At 34.8% G+C, this 24,344-nt stretch overlaps 1 protein-coding gene across 1 annotated transcript in view; it reads left to right on the top strand.

Annotated features, from left to right (window-relative positions):
* DCDC1 (doublecortin domain containing 1) overlaps positions 1 to 24,344 on the top strand; it is a gene marked incomplete at its 5' end in the record, with an annotated part of 457,606 nt that overhangs the window by 262,144 nt on the left and 171,118 nt on the right. The window contains 2 exons of the mRNA XM_047071674.1: positions 5,524 to 5,652; positions 6,042 to 6,199. Of these exons, the coding sequence (XP_046927630.1) occupies positions 5,524 to 5,652; positions 6,042 to 6,199 (287 nt within the window). The remainder of the gene's footprint in view (positions 1 to 5,523; positions 5,653 to 6,041; positions 6,200 to 24,344) is intronic.

The raw sequence follows: 24,344 nt of genomic DNA, 5'->3' as shown, positions 1-24,344 counted from the left end.
AGTCTACCAGTTTTAGCTAAATTAAGGATTTAAACTTAAACATGGAACCATAAATATCTAAAAGAAAACCTGGATTAAAGCATCTAACCCAGACTAGTGGCGAGTAGACCTCTCCACAAGCATGCAAACAAAGACAGAATCCATAAAGGAAAAGACTGATGGCTTTGAGTATATAAGAATTGAAAAACTCCTAACCTAAAATAGCATAAAGGAAGAACAAATAGGGAAATATGACAATAGGAAAAAGTTTTGCAATATAAATGTCAGAGATAGGATAGTACCCTTAATATATAATAAGCCTGATAAAACAGTAGAAGAGGATACACACTTCGATAGAAATATAGGTAAAGGACAGGAAAAGGAAATACATGACAAAAGATTAGAAGAGCCAAACCAAATAAAAAAGTTCAGCCTCGAACTAGAACTTCTAACTAGAAGTTAAAGCAATGTAAAACAATGAGTCAGTATTTTCTCCCTATTAAATATTGGTAGATGTTAAAACTAGGAATATCCAACGTTGATGGAAATGTGAGAAAACAAGTAGGCACATTTCCTTTTTTTTTCGTATTTATACTTGTTGGAGTTTTTTGGTATTTTGTTTGCATTAGTTATCTATTGCTGTGTGACAAATTACCTTCAAACTTAGTAACTTAAAACAATAAATATTTATTGTCTCGGTTTCTGAGGTCTAGGAACCGGGGAGTGGATTAGCTGGATAGTTCTAACCCAAAGTCTTTCATGAAGCTGTGGTCACAGTGTCAACAAGGACTGCAGTTATCTGAGACTTGACTAGGCTGGAAGATCTGCTTTGAAGCATACTTACTCTATAGACAAGAGCCTTCAGTGCCTTGGTATCTGGGCTTCTCCAAAGTGCTGTCCACAACCTCAGCTAGTGATCAAAGAGAGCAAGAGAGAACAGGAGAACAAAATGGAAGGTGCACTGTCTCTCATAACCTAATCTCAGAAGTGATGTAACAACACTTCTGGCACCTTTATGGGGCCACATATACGGATCCTGCTATATAATGTGGAAGGGACCACACAAGGGTATGAACACTAAGAGGCAGGGGACACTGGGTGCTATCTAAGAGACTAGGATATTTCTGAGGGTCAGTTTAGCAATATTTATCAAAATCCATAAAAATAAATACTCCTTTTGACACAGAAATCCCCCTTACAACAACTTACCCCAAGGAATTAATCAAAGTATGTACCACAATATATCTTTAAGGGTATTTATTAGAGCTTTGTATATAATAGTGAAAATTGAAAACAGGTAAAGTAATCAACAGTGAGATTGCATAAATATATTATGGTATGTCTTTATTATGGATACTATATATTGGTATTACAAATAATGTAGAATAATTTAAGATGATAGATAAAAATGCTAATCCTGAGAAAAATCAGATAAGAGAATATTTATTTGTATTGTATTGAAGATTGTGTGTGTATGTAGAAACAAAACTGGAAGTTTATACATAAAACAGGTGGTAGGAGGATGAATAGTTATTTTCTTTCAGTTTCTCTGTGTTTTCTAAGTTTTCTATAGAAAACATTTGTAGTCAGGAAGCACTTTTTAAAAATATGCCTGATCATGTACTGACCAAGAGGAGATAAGAGTGTCTAGAGTTTAAAACATTTCAGGTGAGATTCTGTAGCCCTGCTTGCTGTATTTTTCATGAGGAGATAAATATTACTATGGAGGCCCAAGTTAGGTCAAATATGTAGACTTTCTAATGTACATAGAATGAACATCTTGGAGTGATGAAGAGGATTCCCCAGCCCTGTTAGGTTAAAAAAAAATCTCACAAGTGGATGGGATCCTTTTTAGCAACCAGAGAGTTGTCATTGTATCCTGAGGGGGATTTTGGTCCATGTGAAATTCTGAGCAGATTTGTACTTGGTTTTCAGTAGAAAACTTCTCTCTCAAGGAAGTAGAACTTACAGTCACAAAGCCGATAAATAGCCCAGCTGGAATTTGAAGCCAGATTAGTACAGTACTGTTAATCAGTATGTACTGGGAGTACTATTTAAAGTTTTTAAAGTGGAAATGATTGATCAAAGATATGTTACTGAATATGTTATTACTACACAAATTATTGAAATTTATCTTCTGGTGGTAAAAGTGGATTAGAATGATAAGAATGTAATGAAGCCCAAAGGGCCGAAGGACTTGGAGGGTTGACATTAGACATCAATTTGGAGTGATGTGCAGATGCACTAGAAAGGGGAAAATCAAAAGATCAGGCTGTCGACTTCCTAGAAGAGAAGTCCAGATTTTGGAGAAGGGAGTTGTTTATACTGGTGGTCTGAATATTGAACTGGTAGGTTCCTGGTTGGAGATCAAGATAACTTAATCTTGGAAGTAGAAGAATACTAAAGAATTATAGTATCAAATGTTAGAACAGTCATTACCTGGGGTGGGGATAGTTTAGAATCATTCCAAAGGGAAAATGCCAGAAAAATTTGTAAAACTCTCCAAATGCATGGTAGGAGGATAAATAATAGAACTCGTCTGTGTTACGTGGGTATGTCTGCCACCTTTGATTGACTGTCAACTCCAGGGAGCAAAGCACATGACATTTTTTTCCCTTTTTTTGGTTGGTCTTTGCTTCTGCTATGCCTAGCAGAATATTCAGACACATCATGGCTCTACCTTTTGGGCACTGCCTCATCCATCTCATTTGATATAGGTTGAAATTTCCCATGTTCCAGGTATGCCTTATTCCAATAAGAGGGAAATATACCTTAAAAGTAAACTTAGATGAAATATCTTTACCTCTGTTAGAGGATGCAAGACCTGAAACTACTATCAGAATATAAGGGATTTACAACTGTCAGAATCAGAGTCTTGTCACTTACATGTGTTTGTTGGCCATTTGCATATCTTCTTTGGAGAATTATCCTCTACTCAGATCGTTTGCTAATATTTTGTTTATTTATCTTTTTTTACTGAGCTGTAAGAGTTCTTTATATATTCAGTGTATACACCCCTTATTGGATATATGATTTGCAAATATTTTCTCCCATGCTGTAGGTTGTCTTTTCATTTTTGATGACATTGTAGCACAAACTGTTAAAATTTGATGTAGTATAATTTATCTATTTTTCTTTTGTCTCTTATAATTTGGTGGAGTCTCTTACATTTTTTAATAGACTTTATTTTTTAGAGCAGCTTTAAGTTCACAGCAAAAATGAATGGAAAGTACAAAGAGTTCTCATATACACCAATTCTCCATATATGTACAACCTCCCCCACTATCAACATCCCCCATAGAGTGGTGATTTATTATAGTTGATGAATCTACATTGACACATTATGACCCAAAATCCATAGTTTACATTAGGGTCCACTCATACTGTTGTATATCCTATGGGTTTGGATAAATGTATAATGACATTCATCTACCATTATAGTATCATGCAGAACTGTTTCACTGCCCTAAAAATTCTCTGTGCTCTGCCCATTCATCCTTCCCTCCCTCCTAACCCCTGGCAAAGTAAGTGCTGATCTTTTTTCCCACTGTGTCCACAGTTTTGCCTTTTTCAGAATGTCATGTTGTTGGAATCATACAATATGTAGCCTTTTCTGGTTGGCTTCTTTCACTCAGTAATATGCATTTAAGATTCTGGAGCCCCTTACATTTTTAACATGCATATTTACTTATAGATTTTCTGAAAAAAAGTTTAAGGTTGTTCAATATTTCTTTTACCAGAATAATATAAGGACTTTAGTGCCCGTTTATTATCTTCTGAACATCTCTTCATATTTTTTGTTAGAATTTTAGTTCTATGCTTTAAAAAAGAAGTTTATATCATACTTGAGGCAACATTTCTAGGTTTTATGAGCTAGTAAACAAGCTGGATGACACTGAACAAGTTGTTTAACCTCGCTGTATCTGTTTCCTCATCTTTAAAATGAGCAAAATAATAGTACCTATTTCAAAGGGCTGTTGAGAGGATTAAAATGTAAATATATTGTCATGTGGAAATTACTTTGATGCAATAGTAGCCTCCAACTATGATCCTAGATAAACTATCATAGATCTCATGGAATAGAAAGGTGTGCAGACCAAATAAAATGCTCAGATCACAGTTTATTAAATCAATTTATTTTTTTAATGCTTATTTATTTTTGAGAGAGAGAACATAAGCAGTGGAGAGGCAGAGAGAGAGGGAGAGAGGATTCCAAACAGGCTCGACACCATCAGCACAGAGCCCAACGTGGGGCTGGAATTCACAAACTGTGAGATCATGAACTGAGCCGAAACCAAGAGTCAGATACTTAACTGACTGAGTCACCCAGGCACCCCTTTAAATCAATTTAAAATACAAAGCAAAATGTATGGGAAGAGAGGTAGGCTAGGTAAACATACTTAAGGTGTAAGTGGGTTGAAGGATCATCATACCTGAATTTCTGCAAAGTCGACATATCTGTCTCTCTATTGCATCACCCTTCTCTGCTGCTGATGTGGTTACAAGGACCAGAGTGAAAACTTGAAGAGGCCCAACACACGAAAGGTGTCTGAGAAATGACACACACTTGCTCCATTCGAGAGCTTGTTGGCAAGTACACTTGGCCAATAGCTATGCTCCCCAGTTAGCCTGATGGGCAGCTGTGGATGTTATTTAGCTGAAAATCCAATATCAGAGTCGCAATAGGTGGCCAATTAAAGATCTTTCAATTATTGTGTGTCTCATGTGCCTCATTTATATTTAGTGTTTCATAGGTATTTGTCGCTTCATTTGTTATTTAGCAAATCATGACTATTAAATGCCTATTTTGCTACCCCTTTCTATCTATGTTCATAGACTTATGCTCTAATGACTTTCTGTCTGATACTTCTTAGGTTACTAACTTACTTATCTACGCTTAATGCAGCTAATGAATTTCATCCATCCCATTTGTTTTCTTGTCTTCTAGAGCAGAATTGAATACTCCCAGTCAATACAGCAATTGCACATCTCATGTAGAAATAACTCAGTATATGTTAGATATTATTATTATATAAAATGGTTTTAATATTTTAATATTATCACCTATCTAAGAGTGAAGATTAGCATCCAGTTAAACTTGCTCAGATTAAACAACTAATTAAAAATCTTGGGGCACCTGGGTGGCGCAGTCGGTTGAGCGTCCGACTTCAGCCAGGTCACGATCTCGCGGTCCGTGAGTTCGAGCCCCGCGTCAGGCTCTGGGCTGATGGCTCGGAGCCTGGAGCCTGTTTCCGATTCTGTGTCTCCCTCTCTCTCTGACCCTCCCCCGTTCATGCTCTGTCTCTCTCTGTCCCAAAAATAAATAAAAATGTTGAAAAAAAAATTAAAAAAAAAAGAAATCTTAATATTAAAGTTATTTGACTTGATTTTTTGATCTGAAATAGATAATAAAGTGCAGTTTATTAGTCAGACCTTTTTACTCTTAATCTAATTTATCCTCCCATAATTTCAGTTGTATAGATTATTAGCTGTTACTTACAAGGCTAGTACTATTTATTTTTTTATTTTTTTCCTTTCCTACAGGTTTATCCTCAGTTTGTTCTGACCTACCTGGAGGAACTAAATGCACAAGTGGATGTGACCCAGACAGAGTATCACATTCACCATGGTGCCCGGACTAAAGCTCATCATGGTAGCAGCTTAGCAGAAGAGGTCAGTGTAGTGAGCCAGAGGCAAGACAGAAATAGATCTCTAAAATGTATTTTGAAAAGAGAAAATGTTCAAGTTGTTTTCAGGAGACAAACACAAATTCACATCTTAATGATATTGGTTGTTTAAAATCATACACATAATATAAATATCTATATGCATGTTTATATTTATATAAACATCCATATATGTTTATATAAACATTATTTTATTAAATAGTGGATGACCCACTAGCTTTTGTTGGGACTGCTGCCTTTTCTTCTGGCCACATGCAAATGATTTCTGTGCTGAATGAGGCAGATTGGAGGAACCCTGAAAGTGTAAGGTTAAATTTGGGCCATATTTTCATTCAATGAAAATTACCTACATTATTCTTATATTTCATTTATTAGGTTCTGGAAAAAAGTGCCAGCATCCCTGGTCTGAAGCAACTGCCAGAGCCTTCAGACACCCATTTAATGCCAGAAGGTTCTCTTCGGGAGACAAGGCAGCTGACGGTGGCACTGGTGAGGAAACTGGAAGAGAAACATCCTAAGGCTTCTGCTCAGAGGTAGGGCACTGACAGAATGGAGCTTTATTGCTCAATGACATTCGATGTTTTCCTTCAGTTTCATGTAAGATTGATTTCTTGAAGATTATTGAAATACCTCAAAAGCCCTTTGGCTTTCAAGCACAGTAGTTTTCAGGTCACATTTGATGAAGAGAGGTGACATTTATGCGTATTTCATTAAAGTTTGATGTATGGTATTGTTTATAAGAATACTTAGAGCTTCTGTCCTGGGATCTCACTAAAAGACTCTGAAATAACATAATTAAAGTGATACTGAATATATATCCAGTTGTGAAAATACCAAGAGGTCCTTGAGAACATCATACCCATAGACAATCCTTTTTGTGGTCCATGAGGAGATTATTGCATTTAGACCTGAGGATAAGTGCACAATAGATGGTCTTAAGCAGTGATAATTTAACAGGTTGACATAATTTCTACAGAGTAAAACTAAGCAATGATTTTGCTAACCAACTGAAAATCACCCTTGGTTGGACAATTTCTCTGATTCTCTTTATTTAATTGGTAAACTAAAGTTTATGTTTAGTAGTAGTAGTAGTAGAATTATTGTTAATTGTGTTGGGTTACAACAAAATAATGTTATAAATTGCAATTTTAGTATAATAATTGTTGGAAATTAACTATTGACTGAAGTACTCTTAAAGGAATAATATAATTCTTATTGTACTCACTGAAGTTCAAGAGAATTCCTAAGTTTAAATATTTTAATTGTAGATAGAAATGTTAGTTGTATGAAGAAAGAAAAAAAGTGACAACTTTTCATTTCTTTTTTTTTTTTTAAAAATTCCAGCTTTGTTGAGTGAGATACAGTTGGCATATAACATTGTATAAGTGTAAGGTGTGCAATATGACTTTTATTTCAATGAAAAGCTATCTTATATTCTTAAATTATATATTCCTGCCTCAGATTTTAACAGGAGGGGAACATTTTTTCCTGATAACAACAGTGACTTTTCAATTTATTATCTCTTTGTTATTTAAAACTCACATTGGTTTTGTTGTTTTGAGTAAGATAGTTCACAGATAAACAAAAGAAAAAATTTAGGACCTTTCTGTATCATAGTCTGGGGATGTCCTGGACTGCAGGAAAACTTAAGTTCTAGTTTTTATTCCTGCTACTTGCTTTTTAATCACATATAGGAATCTCAACTCTCTGACACCCTACAATACAACCACAAGACCTCAGCTATTTAGCCAGGCCACTCTGGTCCAGTCACTAGAATGTAAGTCCCTTGGGAGCAGTCTTTGAACTTTCCGTGTAAAACAGAAGCTCAGAGAAACCTGGGCCACTGGGGAACTTAAATATTGTTTTATAAGACATCTGTTGGCCTATCTTTCTAGACTCACTTGGCAGCCATTTCTATTCTACGCTGTTTGAGAGCATGCTGGGGGCTTGTCATTATCCTGGGTTCTACTCAAGGAGGCACAGGTTCCTTCTGCTCCCAGATTTCTGAAACCTATATGGGATTTCCGTGTATGTCTCCTCCTGGCCCTGGTCCTGGTGGGTCAGTGTCAGAACGCTAGTGATATGTATATAGTGTATAGTATACTATACTATATATATGTAGTATTAGGTAATGTGAACCAAAAAAACCCCACAAAACAAACAGAAAAACAAACAACAAAGCAGTTATTGTTAGTTAACATAACACAAGACCTATTTGAGTTGTTAGAATTAATGTCTTTAAATTTCCAGGAATGTAGCAAGCACTCAATGAGTAGTCTTTGTGAAAATGGGCTGTAACCAAGGAGGGTAGAAACCAGTTTTTAATCGGGCTTATAGTTTGTGATTTTTAGTCAATAGGAATTGACTAACCATGTTTGGGATTTCATTTCCTAAGAAAATTCCTGGGGCCCTTATTTTAGTGAGTATCCCTCAGGGTTTGTGTCTCAGGCTGCAACAACTCTTCTAGCCCTCTTTTTTTTTTTTTTTCTTAAAGCCACGGTTTTCCTCTCCACCCCGACAATTTACCATAATAGATGTAATTTCAGTTTCACTCCTTCTCTTTCTGTTCCTTAACAAAGTTATTTTGAGTAGAAAGTAAGTACTTAGAGCAATTACTTTCCTCCCATTTTGGAAGGAATTGTTGGGCAAAATTAGAACATGGCTCTGAATTTGGCATATTGATTACTTTGAACCTTAGGTTGCCTGGTTAGGTTTACACACTGCCCAGCACATTGTATTATTGCATCTTTAAGAGAGCTTTACATTTTCTTGCTTTTATCAATGATAACTTTACAAAATACAGAATAAAATCATAACAAGAAGTAAAGGAAAAATGTGAAATGATCTGTGTTGTGGAAACTGGAGAAAGAAGTAGAATTTAGAACAAACATGTTAATGAGCAAATAATCTGAAGAAAGAACACGTATTTGAAAAGAATAAAAAGATATAGATATATAAATGTATGTATTTCCTTAGAAGTAGCCAAAGAAGGAGAGAACTGCAAGTAGCCAAATTTGGGGAAAGAGAGAGGTATCATAGTTAGTGGCAGCTAATATGTGAAAATGAAGGAAAACATTCAATTTTTAATAACATACACTGACTTTGCTGAAGTGCCTTATGTACATTATTGCCCAAGAACCTATGATGTATGTAAAACTGCGGTATTAATCTCTGTTTTACTGATAAGGAAATTGAGGGACAGAGAGATTAAGTTACTTCACTAAGGCCTTTCAACTAGTAATTTAAGGCAGGCCTATCTGAGCCCAAAATCTTTTTCTCAGTGTCTATATTATTCTGCCTACCCATTCATGTTCTTGTCTTGGTGATTATTCCAAATCTTTTAGCCTTTCAAATGGGGCCCATCATTTTGACTGGGTATCTTGGAAAGGGACCTTTAAATACAGCTTAGAAAGGGAATGATAAAAGATATGTCAATGTATGCACCTTTCAGTGAAGACTAAATAAGAGGTAGAAAATATTAAGGGAGACTGAACCCTTGACTTCTTGAATCCAACAGTCTAGATTTACTGATGATATATAGATGCTTACACTTGAATGAATTAGAGATTTTTAAAAAATTTATGTCTAACAATGTGACTGTAACTTCTGTCATGATTAGCCAAGGTATTTCCCACTTTCAATGGTGATTCAGTTCAGCTTTGCATATACTAAATTTGGTGATAGGTAGCTAATAGCTGTTATTTGTTGAATAGTTATGACGTGTCAACTCCTATTGAAAGTACTTATTCTTCTAACACTGTGATAAATTTATTTAATTATTGTCATGATAATCTGATGGTGGAGGTACTCTTAAAATCCATGAAGATAAAGCAACTGAAGCTCAGAGTGATTTCATAATGTGCCCAGTCACATAGCTAGAGATAGGAGAGATGGGGTTCGAACCCACAACCATTTGGATCCATAGACCATGCTCTTAACCACTGTTTTATTACTCATTCCTAGTTTCTTAGTAGTATTTATTCCAGTGATTTTTGTAACAGAATGTCATCATATTGAATAGTCATCTTAAGTTATTACTAAAATTTTATGCATTTACATCATAAAAATTTTATTGAACTATTGTCATTTTGATGGGTGCCTTATTTTGAATTATATCCTTAAAAAAACTATAACAATCACCACAAACACACAAACCAGGCTTTCCCATCTACAGAATCATTTAATTTAATTTACATTTCAAATACTTGTGGAAAGTAGTCTGATTATTGATCTTTTTTTTTTTTTTGTAATGTGGAAAAAATTATTTTTCCTATTGAAGAAAAAGGAAAATCTCTTACTGTGTGAGGTCTTTAATCTGAAGTTCTTAGTTTATAGCATATTATATTTTCTTGTTTGCTTTAGCAACACTTGAAATGTTTTCTCTTCCTCTATCAGTGAGATCTAGAAATGTAGTGGTCTTCTTGCTTGGATGAAGTGAGTTGTGTGTACATTTAATTCTAAGCTTGGTCCAAAATAAAATAAATGCCATATTCTGGCATCTTTAAGTGTCTGGAATGTGTTTGTTTACATTAGTTTATCCAATGGAGCCCTTTGCCTTATTCAAATTGAATAGGGGGTGGGGAAGGACTAGGACAGCCGACAAAGCACACTGACCCAGCTTGTCACCCAGTGACCTGTGAGAAGGAAATAATGAACTGTGAGTAGCTGTCATCTTAACTGTTTCTGACAGTTTGCCTTTGGGCACATCTGTGTTAGTTGCATTGGAAAGGCCTTTGTTCTTTTCCCACTAGTGACTTTGGGGAGCGCTGAGGGGTTTGCTAGCTACTGTACTCTTAAGCGACCCCTTCCTTCCTAGGGAAGCAAGCAGCTGCCACCGATCACACTGACATTTCTCTTCATGACTCCACTTGGCATGTACTTCACTCTTTCAAAAGGAACATAAATTTAAAAGTTCTTTGATTGTTTTCATTTTAAGAATGTATTTCAATATCTCATGAGTTTTGATACTAACAACAAAGCAAGTTATAAAACATGTTTAGTATTATTCTCATTTTATATGGATAAAGGTAAAGATAAATTGATAGCTAACCAGATGGACAGGTGACTTGAAGGAAAATGTATCAAATTATTGACAGCTTTTATTGAGTTTTAAATTTTTATTTATTACTTTCCAAATTTCATTAACTGGTTATTATATTTGCAGTAGGACAAAAATCAACATATGTTATGAAAAGCATTTTTAATGTGGATGCTTTTGATACATGTTTTATTAGTAGGAATATTTAGACTAAAATAGGTAAAGATATGCTCTATTTTGTTTTATGTTTTCCACTGCTACTTTTAAAATAAATTTCCATCTAATAATTTAAACTTTTTAAGTTATTGTAGTATTTACATTTTAAAGTTAATCTAGTGCATAAAATTGTTATAATCATTAGAAGATGTAATTTGATAAGAAACAGGTGTTTCTATCCCCTGGTTTCCTGAAATATCTCTACTATTTCAATCACAAAAAAAGCAGAACATTCTGAATAATGCGTATCATACCCAAAGAGAATTGTTTAAATTAAAATCAAAGCTTCATTTATAAAATATGATTTCTGAATCAGTTTTAAAGCCTTATTTACATTTTTACAACTGCTACAAAATCAGTTCTTCTAGCATTATTAAGTCTGGCCACAATTGGCATGCGGTAAACACTGAGTATATGGTATTCACTTAATTTTATTTACCTTTCCAAGAGAATATAAATCCAAACTATACTGCATTGGTCAATTTTTATAAGGCCTTTTTTTCTCCATGAGAGAATAGAAGAAATGAAGCTTGAAAGAAATGACATGTTTTTTCTGCATTCAAGGGTTTTTCTCTCAGTAACAGTTTTGAGATGCACTAACTAATGGAACTATATTATAGTCTCCTGCTTTTCAGAGAAAAGTAAATTAATAATAATGAAAAGTTCTTTAAGCAGACAAATGATGATCATGTCTATATAATTATAAATTGTGAAAAACCACATATTAAAAATTGAAAGTCATATTCTGGTTTTCTTGAGTATTCAATAGCATATGGTTTATTTTTCTGTTAAATAATTTTTGTAGTTCTGCATATAGTTGATGATCTTCTGACTAGAACATTCTTCTTATTGTGTACATCATATATCAACACAGTTTTTGTGGAGACAGTGAATATATGGGTCAGTTTTGATAATAGTCAGGCTGAATCTTTTTAAGGAAAGCAAACGGTTTAAATTGGCACACTCAAATTCTTTTCTACAACTCTTACCATTTAAGGCAAATGTTAATATAATAATTGCTTTTGGTATTCGCTAAATCCAATTATACTTCCTAGGATCAAAATCTCCTATTAGTTAAATTACTGTTCGTAGCTATTGAAATGCTTAGCTTTAACCATTGGCCTTTTAGCTCCTTTATACTATATACAAGACTATGGTATTGTATTTAAGAACACAAAATTATGATGTGTTCCAGAGATGCAGAGATATGCTTATGATTCTTTTTTTCTTTTTAAATTGGAAAAGTCAAATATCTTGATATTGGTTGGTACTGTTCCCTGTTTGTATTTTGGTATATTTTTAAATTAATTCCCATATGTTCTCTGTGAATTAAAATAAAGCAAACAAATAATCTAATTGCACCTGCTTCTTTGAAAAAAAGTCAAAACCAAACATTCCAAAAGATTAGGTTTATATCCATAAATGTAGATTGATTCAGAAATTATCAAAGGCTTTCAAATAAGCATTTTATGATTAATTTTTGTTCTCACTCGCTGCCCAAACCTTAAATTATGCTGCTTAATTTCCATATTTTAAAATGTACTATTTATCTTTCTATTTTATTCAGTATTGTCTATAAAGCTATTCAAGGTAGGAGTTGGAAACTCTACTCCTACATTCTTCAAACTTGTAGGCCCCAAACTAGAATGTCTAATGGTATTATAATAGTGAAAGTAGTAGGTAATGAGGTTCTAGATTTGAGTAATGTGGATGGACAAGGAAGAGACTGGTGGAGGAAATGTTAGGACAGTATAGGGAATTGGATGAAAGCAGAGTTCAAGCAGTCAAGGTGACCTGTAGTTTAGCTTCCTAACTTGTCTACGTCCACTGACCCTTGTTTCCCTACAGTCTATTCTCCACTTAATGGCCAGAGTGATCCTTTCATATTCATGAGTCAGATCATGGGAGTCCTCAGCTTCAAATCCTCCAATGACTATTTATTTCTTTAGAATGAAACCCAAGTCTTTACTCAATGCTACATGGGCCTACTTTACCAGACCCATGGTATCTCTCTGAACACCATTCTCCCTTCCCTTCCTCTGCTCCAGCCAGCGTGGCTCCCTGTCAGTGTCTCAGGTTTGCCCTGTGTGCTCACAACCTGTCACTGTCTTTTCCTGCCTTATTTTTCTTCAAGGTACTCCCTTTGCCTATCATGTACTTATTTATTTACTGTCTGAGTTGCCCCATTAGAATGTAAACTCCATTTTAGCAGTAACTTTGTTTTATTTATTTCTGTACCTCCAGGGCCAGAACATACCTGTACATAGTAGACCCTCAATACAACATTGTTGAATGAATGAATAAATTAATGAAGTAATGTGATTAATGGAAATAAGAAAATAGAGAAGGAACTAATCAGAACATTCATATATATGAACTGATCCATATATATAATCTGATCATTCATATATATGAATAGTCCTCACTGTTGGGTAACTACAGCCCTGTGACCTATGCATGTGTCAATTCCAAACTGAACCTATAACAATGTTTTTCTGATTTCTATATCTCTCATTTCTTTTATCTTTAATTAATATGCAAATATTTATTAGTCATTGTCTGTATTCCAAGCACCGTCCTAGGCATTGGAGATTTAGCACTAAAAAGACAGATATACTTTCTTGCCTCAGAGAGCTGCCTGCACAGACTCTAACAGGGAAGAGAGATATTAAATCACTACAGGAGAGAGAGTGATGAATATATTGTAGGGAGAAGGTAGTTCATCCTGAACAAACTCCCTGGTGATACGCTTTTGAAGTATGACTCTGAACATTTCACTTATTAACTTACAATTTTTTAGTGCACCCATTCTGTACTAAGTTAAGTGAAACATCAACTGTCAGACCCACCACACTGTATTCTTGTCACAGAACCTCCCTGTACTTATCCAGGCCCAGGCTAACTGTACTTAGATTATGCTGGTTTGCTTGACCAAAATGCCCTTATCTCCTTTTTCCTACCTAAAATCCTACCTTCTCCAAGGCCCATTTTCATTGGCTTTTATCAGCCTTTCTTTTGTCTGATATATATGTCTAAGGATATAAATTTGCCTCTAGGCTTGGCTTTAGCTTCATTCCACTAATTTTAATGCCATTTGTTCATTATTATTTCCATTTTGTTATAATCTTTGATCCATGGATTATTCAGAAGTATATTTCTTAAGTTTCCAAATGTATGAAACATTTCTAGTTCATATGTGTGTTATTGACTTCTAGATTAATTTCACTGTAGTTGAAGTACACTTTTGGTATGAACTCAACTCTGCCATTTGTTGAGATTTGCTTTATGGTCCACTAAATGTATGAACAGTTTCTATAAATGATCCATGTGTACTTGAAAAAATATGTATTCTGTAATCTAGGAGTGCAGTGTTCTATATATGTCAATTAAATCGAGTTTGATAAATGTGTTTTCAGTGTATACTCACTGATCTTTTGTCTGCCTGTTTAATCATTTACTGGGAGAAATATGGTTATAATTGTAGATTTGTCTATTTCTCCTTTTATTAATCTTATGACTATTTCTTTTCTTTTTAAAAAAAATTCATTTCTTTTGAGAGAGAGAGCACACATGTGTGAGTAGGGGAGGGACAGAGAAAGAGAGAGAGAGGGAGAAAGAGAGAGAGAGAGAGAGAGAATCCCAAGCAGGCACTGTAGGGGCTTGATCTGGATCTGGATCTCAGTCCGAACCTTGAGATGAAGACTAGAGCCGAAATCACAAGTCAGTCACTTAATCGACTGAGCCACCCAGGCACCCCAAGTCTTAGCCACATTTTTAACCGATTCTGTTGATCCTTCTTTCTGTATCTCTGAACTGTCAGGAATCACTTACCATCTGCTTCAAGAACATCTTTTAATATTTCCTTTGGTGTGGATCTTCTGTTTATGAATTCTCTGTTTTTAATTGTCTTAAAATATATATATTTCACTTCCATATTCTCATTTTCATATTTTTATTGAATGTGAAATTATAGGTAATCAGATACTTTTTTTCCCACAGCATATTGAAAATATCATTCCATTATTTTTGGCTTCCATATTGTTTATGTTAATTGAGAAGTCATGTATTAGCCTTATTGCTCCTTTGAAGGCAATGTTATTTTTCTCTGGCTGACCTTAAGGTTTCTCTTTGTATTTGGTTTTTACTATGCTTTTTCTTAGTGAGTTTTTCCCCCCTTTGGTGTTGTTTTGTTGCTTTATATTTATACTTGAGGGTTTTAGGACTTGAAGCAGTGGCTTACGGTGTTTTATCAGTTTTGGAAAATTCTCTGCAGTTGTTTCTTCAAATGCTATTTCAGCTGCATTTTCTCTCTTCTCTGAAGGAACACTAATGACATGCAAATTAAATTTTTTCTTTTACTCTAAACTCTGTTCTTACGCTCTATTTTGTATTTTCCACCTTTTTTCTCCTTATACTTTAGTGTGGATATTTTCTTTTGACTTGTCTCTCAGCTCATCAGTTCTCCAACTTCTAATCTGATGCTGAATCCATAAATTGAATTCCTAATGTATATTATGGTATATTTCAGGTATAAATTTACCATTTGGTTTTTATGGCTAATAATATTACCACAATTTAATCATTCTTTGGTTATTTTTTTTCTTTTCAACTTTTTTTTTTTTTTTTTTTTTTTGGGACAGAGAGAGACAGAGCATGAACGGGGGAGGGGCAGAGAGAGAGGGAGACACAGAATCGGAAACAGGCTCCAGGCTCTGAGCCATCAGCCCAGAGCCTGATGCGGGGCTCGAACTCCCGGACCGCGAGATCGTGACCTGGCTGAAGTCGGACGCTTAACCGACTGTGCCACCCAGGCGCCCCTCATTCTTTGGTTATTGAACAACTTAGGTAGTTTTCAATATTTCAAGTTTATAAATTACACCTTAACACACATCTTTGATTCTTGTCAAGAATGCATTCATTCAATCTCTGAATATTTATTAAGCACCTTATTTTTTCTGCCCCAAACCTTGTTGGGCACTAAGAATTAAAAATATATACAAAAAAGTCTCTGATTTTCCTGAGTTTATAGTGTCGACAGCATTTCCCTACCATGTTACTAGTGAAAAATCTGAATAAGGTTTTAAAAATTGTGTTCATTATGAGATTTGTTGAGTTGCTGGGGTTTTTTAAAGTTTATTTATTTATTTTGAGAGAGAGAGAGAGAGAGAGAGAGAGAGAGAGAGGCAGAGAGAGAATCCCAAGCAGCCTCCATGCTGACAGCACGGAGCGTGTTGCAGGGCTTGATCCTACAAACTGCAAGATCACTACCTGAGTTGAAATCAAGTGTTGGATGTTTAACCGACTGAGACACCCAGGTGCCCCTGAGTTGCTGATTTTATTTTCTGTTTTATAAATGTTTTCTATTTTTTACCTTAGCTAATCAAAGAAGGGGCCTAAATCTGACTCTCTAATAGCATTTTATTTTCTTTCTGAAAGCGTAAGCCATCCTTTATATTTTTCATGCTTTCAAACTTGACTGCAGTGTTAGCCAACTATGACATACACTGTCTTAGAATTATTCTTACTTTTTAAAAAGAGATACCAGGAATAATCCTTTGGTAATGAATAGTCTCTACAAATATTTATGAAAAATAAATCATTTTGTCTTCAGTTAGGTTACTTAAGAATAATTATGTTGCGATAGACTGATCATTTCATTTGCCCATCAATCTATCAATTTGAATGCAACTGATAGTCCTTTTGATTGACTCATCATCATCTGTATGTTTGTCATGAGTCCATTCTTTTTTGACAAAAGTCTCCAACTGGGCCATTCTGTGAATTAGAAGCAAAGGGCGTCAACTGAGCAGACAAAACAATATTCTTATATTCATATGCTCAGAATACATAGATTTTTGATTTGGTGATTTTAATATCAAAATTTAAATCTTTAATTCCCATTGCCAAACTTTGTTCACTGTATTCTTTCCTGTTCAGTTACTCACTAATCCTTAAGAGTCAATTCATTTATATATGATACATAATAAGCATTAATTTCTCACTTTTATATTCATTCATTTGATAAACATTTTTGAGTGCCTATTCTATTAAGAGATATATGATATATCTTCCTAATTGACATCTCAGAATCTGGAGTCAGATTAGCGCAGCTTGCAGTCCTAGTTCTAAGTACTCATGGTTTGATTTTGGACAAGCTAATTAATATCACTGATGCTAATTTCCTCATATATAAAGGGGGATAGTAATTATTGTGAAATTTAAATGATATCATGAATATTAACATTTAGCCCAATTCCTGGCACATAGTTAATACTCAGTAAATGGTAGCTTTTATGATGATAATGATGTCCTATTATTAGTATGATATTAGTATTAAATGCAAAATATCATAAAGATGCAAACCAATTCCTGCCTTTAAAAATTCTGAAATTTCATTGAGGGGAAGCTGTGCACTGCTACATTTTTAATGCTATTCAAAAAGTAATTATTGAGTTCTCATTGGATATAAGGAATTATACTATGTATAGTATTTGAGTGTGCATTTTAAAAAGTATCCCACAGACCTTAAGGAATATAGACACACTAAATATGTATATTCACAAAGAAATAATTTAATGGTGGCAAACAGTAGTCATGCTATAAATATGTGTTCTTAGCTTTTGTGAACAAAAGAAATTAAACATATCAAATCACTATATCACCAAGTTGGGGATATAAGTAATGATAGTCTGTTCTCAAATAAGTTTAAATATAGTTGGAGAGACAAAGCAAAATGATTAAAACTTTAATGACTTATTGTTTTTTATTACTCATGTTTATCATTAAACTTTGGGGGAAAAACAGAAAATACGAAGAACAGGGAAAATACATAATTCTGGATCATTAACTTTTTATTTCTTTCCTTATGTTTTGTTACCATGTTAAATGGGGACGTGCTATTTTTTTGTCTTCGATAATGATAATACCAGACATTAAAATGTTCTGTAAGCATTTTTTCACAGCATTAAATATGTGCCTGTATCATTGTTACTTAGTGCAAATCTTAATGTGTGTAACCAGTGCCACATTATAGGACTTTAAGTTGTTTCCAAGTTTTTTGCTCTTCAAACAAGATGGCAATAAACAACAGATAGAAATCTGAAACATAATATAGATGTTCAATAATAAGAATCTCAAACAGAATTTTCATACAGCAGTACACACACACACACACACACACACACACACACACAAGTGCATGTGCAAGTGGTGACATCTGAATAAGAGCTATGGATTGCCACAATGTGAATTGCTTGGTTTTGATATTGTACTGTAGTTGTGTAAGATTTTATTATTGAAATAAACTAGAGGAAGAGTTAATGGTACCTCTCTATACATTTCTTTGCAATTTCATGTGAATTTACTATTATTTCAAAATGAAACATTTAAAAAAGAACAAACCTTCCCCAAGTAAAAATAGGCAGGGCTAAGAACAGAACATATGTGAAAGGATAGCTCTTCAGAAAGAAAGAAAATTACTTGACTACACTTATGATCTAGGAAGGTTCAATACTCCTAAGAAAGTTTTTTTTCTTTTTTAATGTATAAAAATTGTTAATCTGGAGACTCTGAAAGAAAAAGACCATTAGCCCTAGACACCAAATGTTTCTTTAAATTAATGGCAGTCTATAGTAACATTTTTAAAAAGTAGGCTCCAAAGTAGCTACAAAAGGAGTTCTTTTTTATTTCTTTATTTATTTTGAGAGAGAGGGAGAGAGAGAAAGAGAGAATGAGCAAGCAGGGGAGGGTCAGAGAGAGGGAGAAAGAATCCCAAGCAGGTTCTGTGCTGAGCCCCACATGGGGTTCAGTCCCACAAACTGCGAGATCATGACCTGAGTCGACATTGAGAGTCCAATGCTCAACCAACTGAGCCACCCATGCACCCCTAAAATGAGTTCTTGGTTCTAACCACAAGTGGAGGTATTTAACATATTTCTAATAGGAAATTCTGGACTGAGCTATTTAGAGATTTGCATTGGAAGTCCATTTCTCCATAAGAATAATAAAATCAGGTCAAATTCAATGAAGTGTGTGAGGAGGAGGACTTTGCCTGACATCATTCATAAGAAGTGGGTCAGACCAGCAGAAAATACTCTGACTAGAAAGAGTGAAAGTTAAATTCCTGAATTTGAGATTCTTTGCCTATCCCTTTACTCACAGGAAATACATGTAGACAAAAGTGTGTATGTGTGTGTGCATGTGCATGCTGTGTATGAGATTGAAGTGCTTTTTTTTTTTTTAAATTTTTTTTTCAACGTTTATTTATTTTTGGGACAGAGAGAGACAGAGCATGAACGGGGGAGGGGCAGAGAGAGAGGGAGACACAGAATCGGAAACAGGCTCCAGGCTCTGAGCCATCAGCCCAGAGCCTGACGCGGGGCTCGAACTCCTGGACCGCGAGATCGTGACCTGGCTGAAGTCGGACGCTCAACCGACTGCGCCACCCAGGCGCCCCTGAAGTGCTTTTTTTATATTGAAGTATTCATACACACACATACATATGAAGAAACTTATGAGCATTGATATATATGAGCATATTGATATATGTGATTGATATATATGAGCATATTAATATGAGACATAAAGTCTCATATTACTATGCTTACAAGTCTTGTAAAACACTTAATTGTAATTTTTCTAGGATGTCATATTTCATTATTCCACAGTTTAAAAAAAGTATTTCTAACATCTCTCTCACTGTGTCATGAAAATATAAGTAATTGGATTATCATTTTCCTAAAACATCAGCATCACATGCTTCTGTAATAATAACTACCTACATTAGTTACCTATTGCTGTGTAACAAAAATACTACAAATTAGCCTCTTAAAAGTCTCAGTCTTATTATCTCCCAGTTCTCTAAGTCAAAATCCAAGTGGGCTTTCTGGGTTGTGGCTTCATTAGGCTGCAATTAACATGTTGACTAGGTTGGACTCTTACCTGAAGGCACTAAGGAAGGATCTTTTCTAGACTGTTTCAGGTTGTTGGTCAAAGTCAGTTAGATGTGGTTGCCAGACTGAGTCTCCTTTTCCTTGCTGGCTGTCATTTCAGTTTCTAGAGGATGCCCACATAACTTGGTACATAGCCCCTTCCATCTTCAAAGCTAGCAGTGGCGTGTCAAATCCTCCTTGTGCTCTGAATCTGACTTTTCCTTTGCCTGCCAGCTAGAGAAAACTTGTCTTTTAAAGGGGCTCATGTGAGTAGAGTGTGCTCACCCAGAAAATCGCCATACCTGAAAATCAGCTACACTCTATTATGTAATATGATTATGGGAGTGATCTCTCATATTCACAGGTTCCAGGGATCAGGGCAGGACATCTGTGGGGACCAATTTTAGAATTTTGCTTGCTATACTGCTGCTTTAACATACTGCTGCTTCCAGGTAAAGGACTAGTTTAGATACTCTCTTCTTTTATATTCTAACTGTAGAATTCTTGTCGTGGTCAACACTACTATAGAAAAGAAAAAAATAGAAAATGGCATTTAAAGTGTGTTAAAAAAAACAAAACAAAACATGTCTGACAGCCTAAAAGTTTAGGCCAAACAGCCACGGTAAGTAAATATCGATACCTTACTTAGAATAGGGCTTCAGTTGGGACAGAGGAGAGGAAAAAATGCAAAATTCTCATAGAATATAATGACAGTAACTGTAATGGGGCTTTCCATTTTACTGGCCATCAAGTTTGAGAACTCAACAGTATAACCAATCCCTGTATAACTAATGAAGATGATAAAATTCCCAGTGCAAACTGTTTTAAGCACGTAATCCAAAAGCAGTCCAGGGGAAATGTTGGTTTAGGTGCTGAGCTGATTAGATCCCATTTTTCTCAATTCTCCCTTCAGGATTCATGAGAAAGAAACATAGTGCCAGCAGCTTCTGCCCTTAAATGGTTTCAGGTCTCAGCGCACAGAACTCTTCCCAGAAGTACCAGAAAAGTCTGAATTATAAACAAAGCCTCTGTTGTGTCAGGTGCCATTCTGAAGGGATCACTGTGATGTGCTGATTGGCTTAGACCCAGGTCACGTGCTTCAACTCTGGTATCAGGGGTAGAGTCAGCTTCACTGGAACCACCTGGACAGAGACAAGGGCGAGGTGGTTCCCAGAAAGTAGGAAGGATAGGTTGCCAGGAGGCAGTGAAGGATGCTGAGCTGCACAAGAAGGAATGTCCCACAGCAATGTCTTTACCATTCAAAAGATATTTTTATAGATATACATACCAATGGGTTATATGCAAATATCTCACTTGCTTAATAGAGTGAAGCAGCAATAGTGGGCTGAAAGGAAAGCTAGAGAGTTATTTTAGCAGTATTCAAACTATGTTCTGGGGAACCTCAGTGTTCCTCTGCTGCTCTAAAAGAAAAATGGAAAGCTCAGTCCAGTTGTCCAATTTACAGAAGAAATTGCCAAGACTTTCCCTTCTTTATTTTCACAGAAACTTTTTTTTTTTAAATAAGTTTGGTACTTGATAGCCTTTGTTTATTCTAGAACCAAGTATAAAATGGTAAAGTGGTCTGTCTGATTTAGCATAGATTTATATTTGTGGTCATTACAAATTATATATATATTATCTTACTGCATTCTCTTAAAAAGCGTAAAAAATTCTGTGTTCCATTACATAAATAACTTTGAGGACCATTGATATACTCCTGTATTCTCAATTTCAGGTGAATAAGTTGAGGCCCAAAGAAGTTAACTAACCTTTCCAAGGTCACCCAGGTAGTTAATCAAGAATTCTGGTTTTATGTCTCATTCTCATAATTCCACATCCTCCATATTTAATATTTTAATATTGTCTTAATTTTATCTTACATTGTTGAAGAACTTGATTGTTGGTGGAAAGGATAGTAAATGTGTAGGGAAAGAAAGACAAGAATGTAGTTATAATAATAATTGAATTTTATTAGAATGTAAAGTGCATTTGTGGGCTTTGCTTAAAATAACAAATATAACAGTTTTTGATGCAAAAATTTAGAGACGAGGCTTAGTTGTTTAGTCTGGCTTTTTGTATGAACCTATAAACCCCAAATTATCTTGTTTCTTCTAGTGTTTTTACTTATTTTAGTTTTTGCACCATGATGATTCCTCACAGAAGTCATGTAGAGGTAATAAGATGAAGTGGTCATGAAGAGAAAGGAGTTAGACTAGCTGGGTAAAAATTCTAACTTTGTGTTTTAGTTGCCAATTCTACAAGTTGATGTATAATTCTTCAGATGCTGGTGGTGAGGATTAAATGAGATAATACATGAAATCAAGCTGCAACATAAGATAGTAGGTAAGAAGTACAGACTTAGGAGCCAAATGTCCTCAGTCCAAATTCTTACAAGCTGTGTGACTTTGGTCTAGTTACTTAACCTCTCTGCTTCTGTTTTTTCATTTGTAAATTAGAAATGATGATAACATCAACCTTACAGGATGGCTGAGGATTAAGAGTATCAATATTTGTAAAACATTTGGTACATTTATATGTACCTGTACTAACTGGCACTCATACAAATGAATAAGTGCTGAGAAACAGTGCTTGGGATGTAGTAAATGCTTGGTATGAGAGTTATTTGTAGTAGTCCCTAGTCACACCCTATCACTTTGTTTTATTTCCTGCATAGTACTTAACACTATCTAAGATCATCTTGTTTACTAATTTGTTAGGTCTTCTTGTCTGTCTTTCTCCTTGAAAATATAAACTGCTTGAGGACAGGGACTGTCTCCTCTTTTTCACTGCTGTACACGCAGAGCCTGGAACATCGCTCTACATAGAGATGACAAACTCAAGAAATATTGTTGAATGAATTAATGATTAAAATTAATAACATAAGCATAAATCCCCTAAGTACTTTAAATGTAATACTGCTACATGATAATGCCTCTGAATGAGAAGTCTTAATTATTTTTCAGTCCTTATTTAGATTTCTAAATGAAATGCTTACAAATTTCCTTAATTAGCTATGCTAATTTGACATTTATGACATGCATCAGAATGCATAGTTTCATTTAAGATTTTAACATACTATAAATACCTTGAGCAAAGCATAATTGAGATCTTTTCTCCTATTCACATGAATGCATACAATACTTTTGTGTTTTACCACATTAACCCCAGAGGAGTTGCAATTTCTTAATGCTATTGACCTAGCTTTTCTAGCTCACAGCTGTTTCCTGGTATAGTGTCTGACCTCTGGGATAAAACAGGGTTTAGGATGCCCTCACATTTGCTCCACATTTTTAATTTTTTCTCCCGAAGTATGGCTAACTGACAAAGTCAACTGTCATATTGTCTTGTATTTTGGTAGCAAGACCTCTCAGCTCTAGGCATTAAAGGGCTAAACCCTTAATTATTGATGATTTCACAAATAGCAGTTTATTGGTACAAACTCCTTTTTTTTGTTCAGTAGAAAATACATGGACTTTTGATTGTCATCAGTTAAAATTGTTTGAAATTAGTAGCACACATAAATTCAGCAAATTTATGAGTGCCAGCACAGTGCTACATACTTTCCATATATTCTGTTATTTAATCTCATGAAAATTCTTGGATGTGACTATTATTTCTACCATTTTTTTTTCTTATGAGGAGAATGATGCCCAGACAATCTACTGGATGTTCTAGGCTCAACTAACTAGTAACTGGCAGAGCTGTGATTTGAACTTCAGTCTCCAGAGGCTAAATCCATTCTTTTTTTCTACTATAGCAATGATTCCCAGATCAGCAGCAGGGGGAATCTCCTGGGAACTTGCTAGAAATGAGTTCTCAAGGCCTGGTCTAGATCTAGGGTGGCAGTCAGGACAGTAATCTGTGTGTTTCCTCCAGATAAAACTAGCTAAAGTCTGAGAACCATTGCACAAATAAACAAGCCTACATACTTTGGCCTAGCCAGGTAGATGACTGAGTTAAATGACTAGGAAAGATGTAATATTAATACAATTTGGGGGAAAGATGTAATATTAGTAAAGTTTTCAGTTGTATTTTTTTCTTAAAACATAGTCTGTCTTAGGTCTATTTTTACTGTCCTTTTAGTTTTTTTCATAAAATTCTGTTTTGAACACTTACAAAAATAACTATATCTCCATCTTTAAGTGACCAATATTATTTTCAATGTATATCTGAAATTCATTATTGCCATGACTTGAGTTATCATTGTTTATTATCTGATAATATTAAAAGTTTCTCCTTATTAGATTATTAGTCTTCATGTTTTGGGTTTAGGTTCTAATGATTGTAGCCCTATTGGAGATGCATTAATTGTATTCTTTTTGCCACCTCGAGGAGTAAACACAAATGAATGTATAAATTTGTTCTTTTCCTCCAGGAATCATGGGGCTAAATCACTTTATTTTAGTAACTTTATTTACTTTATTTTAGTAACAAATATTTATTAATGATCCAGGCACTGTCTTAAGTACTTGTTATTAATACTCATTTCCTGGT

Source organism: Lynx rufus, unplaced genomic scaffold (assembly GCF_022079265.1).
Source record: "Lynx rufus isolate CCGP_SWC_20201006 ecotype Redwood Valley unplaced genomic scaffold, mLynRuf1.p SCAF_9, whole genome shotgun sequence".
NCBI lineage: Eukaryota > Metazoa > Chordata > Mammalia > Carnivora > Felidae > Lynx > Lynx rufus.
This window is presented reverse-complemented; position numbering and strand designations above follow the sequence as displayed.